The sequence below is a fragment of the Rhinopithecus bieti genome, unplaced genomic scaffold (genome assembly GCF_001698545.2).
Source record: "Rhinopithecus bieti isolate Rb0 unplaced genomic scaffold, ASM169854v2 scaffold_7684, whole genome shotgun sequence".
Taxonomy (NCBI): Eukaryota; Metazoa; Chordata; class Mammalia; order Primates; family Cercopithecidae; genus Rhinopithecus; species Rhinopithecus bieti.
In genome coordinates, this window is record NW_016806071.1 from 3,317,501 (window position 1) to 3,324,431 (window position 6,931).

The following is a 6,931-nucleotide window of genomic DNA, read 5'->3' on the forward strand; positions in this document are numbered from 1 at the left end:
CCAGGATGGTCTCGATCTCCTGACCTCGTGATCCGCCCGTCTCGGCCTCCCAAAGTGCTGGGATTACAGGCTTGAGCCACCGCGCCCGGCGATTTCTAATTTTTAAAATATAGTCAATGAATAAATACTGCAAAATACAAAAAAAAAAAAAGAAAGAAAGAAAGAAAACATTAATGACCATAATACTAGAGGCTATACAGAATTCAGGAAAAAAATCTGAAGAAACACAAACACGTAGGTACAGTTAGGTAAGTTAACAGCATAGTAGCTAAGAGTGTGGCACTAGAAGAAATCTACCTGAGCTTAAATCTCTGCATCTAACTGCACAACCTCATTTACCAGTTTAATTCTTTGTTTCCTCATCTATAGATTGCAGGTGATAATTAAGAGCAGGGGAGAAAAATCTAGTTATAATAATCATCACTATTACTACTAATTCCTTTTTTGTTTGTTTGTTTTGGGACAGAGTCTTGCTCTTTTGCCCAGGCTGGAGCGAAGTGGCACAATCTCAGCTCATTGCAACCTCTGCCCCCTGAGTTCAAGTGATTCTCCTGCCTCAGCCTCCCAAGTAGCTGGGATGATAGGCGCATGCCACCACACTGGCTACTTTTTGTATTTTTAGTAGAGATGGGGTTTCACCATGTTGGCCACGCTGGTCTCGAACTCCTGATCTCTGGTAATCCACCCACCTCAGCCTCCCAAAGTGCTAGGATTACAGGTATGAGCCATCGTGCCCGGCCTACTAATTCCTTAAGCTTGATTTCCTCCCAAAGCATGGGTACATTTCCTTTAAAATCTTTGAAGATACCAAAATTACTGAGAGACATATATAGCAATAAGAGGCCATTTTTTAAAACTGTCACCCCTGAAAATAGTAAAATAAACAAAATGAGCATCTTTTTCTACTTATCTAATGTATATTATATTTAGTGTTACGTACTTAGCATATACTACTTTAATTAACCATTTTTCTTTTTTTTTTTTCTTTCTTTTTTGACATGGGATCCCACTCTATCACTCAGGCTGGAGTACAGTGACACAATTATAGTTCACTGCAGACTCGAACTCCCAAGCTCAAGCGATTCTCTTGCTTCAACCTCCTGAGTAGCTGAGACTACAGGTGCATGCCACCATGCCTGGCTAATTTTTCTTCTTCCTTTTTTTTTTTTTGGTTAGAGCCAGAATCTTGCTATGTTGACCATGCTGGTCTCAAATTCCTGGCTTTAGGTGATCCTCCCACCTCAGCCTCCCAAAGTGCTGGGATTACAAGCATGAGCTTTTCTCATTTAACTTTCGTAATAAGTGTATTAAGTATTTTTTATCACCCCAAAGAAAACTGTGATTTGCCCAAAATACATGGCTAGTAAGAGACAGAATTGAGAATAAATCCAGATATGTCAACTCCAGAATTCCTACTCTTTCCATTATTCTTGAATAGCCTTCTCTTTCTTTATAACATTATTTTGCTCATTCTTTTTTTTTTTTTTTGAGAGGGAGTCTCACTCTTGCCCAGGCTGGAGTGCAGTGGCCCAATCTCGGCTCACTGCAACCTCCACCTCCCGGGTTCAAGTGATTCTCCTGCCTTAGTCTCCTGAGTGGCTGGGACTATAGGCGTGTACCACCATGCCCGGCTAATTTTTGTATTTTTAAGCAGAGATGGGGTTTCACCATGTTGGTCAGGCTGGTCTCGAACTCCTGACCTTGTGATCCGTCCACCTCAGCCTCCCAAATTACAGGCGTGAGCCACCACACCCAGCTATTTTTTTCATTCTTTTTTTTTTTTTTTTTGAGACGGAGTCTCGCTGTGTTGCTCAGGCTGGAGTGCAGTGGCACTATCTCGGCTCACTGCAAGCTCCGCCTCCCGGGTTCACACCATTCTCCTGCCTCGGCCTCCCGAGTAGCTGGGACTACAGATGCCCGCCGCCACACCCGGCTAATTTTTTGTATTTTTAGTAGAGACAGGGTTTCACAGCGTTAGCCAGGATGGTCTCGATCTCCTGACCTTGTGATCCACCTGCCTCGGCCTCCGAAAGTGCTGGAATTACAGGTGTGAGCCACCGTGCCTGGCCTATTTTTTTCATTCTTATCTCTATTATTATACTTTTTAGATTTTGTTACAACTGTATCTACATAGCTGTTTTTTTTCTATTGTACTATTTGTTATGGGTAGAATTTATAGATATAATTCAGTGTGAATTCTAATTACATAATTATAATTCAGTGTGAATTCCCTAACATCTTGTAAGGCAGCAAATATCATTCGTTTGATATCATGGGTACTCTATACATATTTATCAAATGAATGGTTTACTTTCTCATTATATACATAATTTACAAGTCATGGAAAAAGGGAGTCTCTTATTTGACTTTTCTATGTAGTATTACTATTCAAACACCTCATGCCAGGATTTTAACAGGCATGTTTAAATATACTTTTTGCCTCTAAGTCTTCCCTAAGACATTGTTTATATCTACTCCCTTTAAAGCTTTTTAAAGTCTTATTTCCTCAACTGATTATAAGCAAGCAAAATCGTATATCAGATATTTAAATTATCTGCTTCCGCAAAGCATAAAGCACAACCTTATGCGTGTAATAGAGTCTCTACATTTTCTATATAAATAACAAAAATCACAGAGTTTTACAATTAGATAGGTGTTTTGTTTTTTTCTGGAGACAGGGTCTTGCTCTGTCACCCAGGCTGGAGTGCAGTGGCATCATTACGGCCAACTGCAACCCTGACCACTTGGGCTCAAGCAATTCTTCCACCTTAGCCTCCTGAGTAGCTGGGACCACAGACATGTGCTACCATGCCTGGCTAATTTTTAAATCATTTGTATAGACGGGGGTCTCATTATATTGCCCAGGCTGGTCTTGAACTCCTGGGCTCAAGCAATCCTCCTGCCTCGGCCTCCCAAAATGCTGGGATTATGGGCATAACCACTGTGCCTGGTCTTAGATAGGATCTTAATACTTAAGTGGACCCCAATGGTTCAAGTAATTTTCCCAAATTCACAAAGTGAGTTTACAAGCTAGATCCCAGGTCATCTGACTCCTAGTTCAGGGTTTTCTCCATTTCTGTTAAGGAGTAAAGCTGCATATGTGAAAATAAATAAATACACTTCTTTATAAGTATCCAAAAAAATTTTTTTTTTGTTTTGTTTTGAGAAAGGGTCTCACTCTGTCACCCAGGCTGGAGTGCAGTGCGATCACGGCTCACTGCAGCCTTTACCTCTTGGGCTCAAGTGATCCTCTCACCTCAGCCTCTTGAGTAGCTGGAACCACAGGCATGCGCCACAATATCCAACTTTTTTTTTTTTTTGGTAGAGAAGGGGTCCCATTCTATTGCCCAGACTGTTCTTGAACTCCTGGCCTCAAGTGACCCCCTCCTGCCTTGGCCTACCAAACTGCTGGGATTACAGGTGTGAGTCACCACATGCCTGGTCACAGAAAGTTTTTATTAAAATATAAAATGTCGGCTGGGCGTGATGGCTCACGTCTGTAATCCCAGCACTTTGGGAGACCGAGGCAGGTGGATCACGAAGTCAGGAGATCGAGACCATCCTGGCTAACACGGTGAAACCCCATCTCTACTAAAATACAAAAAAAAAAAAAAAAAAAAATTAGCCGGTCGTGGTGGCGGGCGCCTGTAGTCCCAGCTACTCAGGAGGCTGAGGCAGGAGAATGGCATGAACCCAGGAGGCACAGCTTGCAGTGAGCCGAGATCGCACCACTGCACCCCAGCCTGGATGACAGTGCGAGACTCCTCTCAAAAAAATAAAAAAATAAATAAAAATAAAAAATAAAAAAATATATATATAATGTCAGAAAATATATAATACTGCCTGAAAACAATAAACATGAATATCTGGTAGCCTGCATGGAGATTATAGACTTACCCTGACAATGAAGAGCTCAGTACCAAGCTGTGCAGTTTGTTCTGTAGAAAGCTGCAAGCAAGTAAAAAACAAATTCAATGTCCAAGAACTCACTAATGTGAGTTTAATATCATTCACTGTACCTGACTCCAAAGGTCAGACTAAAATCTCTGATCAACTTGGAATTCTGCCATATAGCTGTTTTTGGGAGGCCTGCCTCGGCCTCCCAAAGTGCTGGGATTACAGGCGTGAATCACTGTGCCCAGCCAAATTCTGCAATATCGAATGTAGCTTGAATAAGCAGGTTGGCAGAGAGATTTGCTGATCTTTCTGGCACACAGATTTTGGCAGGAAACAGTAAATGTAGTGAGAAACAGCTGCCTACAGAAAATTATTCATCAAGAGTTCAGATACCTTGGCAGCCAGGATGGAAATGATAGCAACTGCCATCCTTTGCATGTTTTGATCCTCATGGTTGCAGAGCCACTGCATGACAAGCTTGGCTGCTTCAAACCTGAAAACACACAAAGGGTTTCATGAATTAATGATGGAGGCCAAGGCACAGTTTCAGAGTTCTAGCTAAGAACTGATGCTACAACTTAAATACGTGAAAAGGCAAGGGAAAATTCCTCTTAACTGGTAGAGAGTAACAATTACACTCAGTGTTTTAGAGATGATGCCATATTATTAATTCTGACAACATTTTGTAAAGAAAGAAGGGTTTGGAAAATATGATTCCAACTATCTGGCATTTCATCTTCTAGAATTATAACATACTTCTATTCTGTATTTCTAAATTATAGTGATTTCCATATTTTAGTTGTAATTTAAATATTCTCTGGGTTCCTCATAGCACCTAGCACAACAGAAACATTCATTCATTCATTCACAAACATATATTAAACTCTTGCTTTGTGCCAGATATTGTTCCTAGTGCTGGGGATAGAATAGTGAACAAAACAGAAAAATGTCCCTACTTTCATAGAGCTTACACTCTAGTGAGGAAGACAGGTAATAAATCGGATAAATAAATAAAATATATAGTATGGTTAGGTACTGACCATATGCTATGGAAAAAAAAAATAAAGCAGGAAAAGAGGATATGAAATGTTGAAATTTTATGTAGGGTGGCTATGGAAGGCCTCATTGAAACTTTTGAGGAAGTAAGAGAGATAACCATATGGGTATTTAGGGGACAAGCATTCCAGGCAGAGGGGAGGGGAAATACAACAGCCCTGAAGTGGGTATGGGCACAGAAATGTCAACAAATAGCATGGAGGTCAGTGAGGCCAAAGCAGAGAGAACAAGGGAAGAGTTCTGAGAAAGAAAGTCAGAGGTAATAGAGGCACCACATCACATAGAGTCTAGTGTATCAGTCCATTCTTGCATTGCTATAAATAACTACCTGAGACTGGGTAATTTATAAAGAAAAGAAGTTTAATTGGCTTATGGTTCCACAGGCTGTAAGGAAGCACAGCTGGGAAGGCCTCAGGAAACTTGCAATCATGGTGGAAGGCGAGACTGGCACATCCCACATGGGTGAAAGAGATGGAAGGGCAAAGCCAGAGTTGCTACACACTTTTAAACGACCAGATCTCATGAGAACTCTATCACAAGATAGCACTAGGAGATGGTGGTAAACCATTAGAAAACACCCCCACGATCCAATCACCTCCCACCAGGCCCCACCTCCAGCACTGGGTATTACAATTCAACATGAGATTTGGGTGGAATCACAGAGTCAAACCGTATCATTAAGGAACTGGCTTCTACTCTGAATGACAGGGAAAGTCATAGAAGGCTTCTGAGCAGGAATATGACATGAGCAGGACTACTCTATCAGCTGTCTTTAGAATAAACTCCAGGAGGGCAAGGACAGAAGCAGGAGAGTAGTTCTGAGCAGTAATTCAGGAGAGAAATCACTTTTAGTCTACTCCAAGTGGTAGAAATAGAAGTGAAGAGAAATGGTTGAATTCTAGATACATTTTGAAGATAGAGCTGGATTTGCCAAAGAACTCAATGTGGGATACAAGGAGAAAAATCAAGATGAGGTTGGCCGGGTGCGGTGGCTCAAGCCTGTAATCCCAGCACTTTGGGAGGCCAGGATGGGCGGATCACGAGGTCAGGAGATCAAGACCATCCTGGCTAATACGGTGAAACCCCGTCTCTACTAAAAAATACAAAAAACTAGCCGGGCGAGGTGGCGGGCGCCTGTAGTCCCAGCTACTCGGAGGCTGAGGCAGGAGAATGGCGGGAACCCGGGAGGCGGAGCTTGCAGTGAGCTGAGATCCGGCCACTGCACTCCAGCCTGGGCGACACAGCGAGACTCCGTCTCAAAAAAAAAAAAAAAAAGATGAGGTCAAGGAATACATCTGATTATCTTACCCATAGTTTCATCCTTAAGACTCAGATCAAATATCACTGCCTTTGAGGTGGTTTCTTTGACACATTTATCACTGCCTTCTTAGCTCCTTAGTACTTTAGGTATAGCTGTCAGAGATCCACAGTCATCTGCAGACTCACTTGAATCCCTATTTGGCCTGTGCACTCCTTGAGGGTGGGGACTATATATTCTATTTAGCCCTTTATGCCACACACTCAATACAGTGATCGAAACATAAATAGTGTTTAATATATGTTGACTGAATGATTATTTTCAGGTAGATTACTACTCTACAACTTCCCTTAAAATTACTATTACCTTCTTTCTGTTTCCAAGGCCATTTCTGATTAGGCCCATTACTTGTATTCTTCTACAATATATTCCTAATTGGCTTCCCTGTCTCCACTAGTTTCCAAACGATGTGTGTCTGCACATTAGAAATAAATAAAACTCTGGCCAGGCGTGATGGCTCACATCTGTAATCCCAGCACTTTGGGAGGTGAGGCGGGTGGATCACAAGGTCAAGAGATAGAGACCATCCTGGCAAACATGGTGAAACCCTGTCTCTAACAAAAACACAAAAAATTAGCTGGGGGTGGTGGTACATGCCTGTAGTCTCAGCTACTCGGGAGGCTGAGGCAGAGAATCACTTGAACCCGGGGGGCAGAGGTT

The 6,931-nt window shown here is 42.0% G+C and overlaps 1 protein-coding gene across 1 annotated transcript in view; it reads right to left on the bottom strand.

Annotated features, from left to right (window-relative positions):
* The window catches only part of ZYG11B (zyg-11 family member B, cell cycle regulator), a 102,781-nt gene that overhangs the window by 24,338 nt on the left and 71,512 nt on the right, over positions 1-6,931 (bottom strand). The window contains exons 6-7 of the mRNA XM_017874590.1: positions 4,291-4,390; positions 3,898-3,948 (exon numbers count right to left, since the gene is read on the bottom strand). Coding sequence (XP_017730079.1) covers positions 3,898-3,948; positions 4,291-4,390 — 151 coding nt within the window. The remainder of the gene's footprint in view (positions 1-3,897; positions 3,949-4,290; positions 4,391-6,931) is intronic.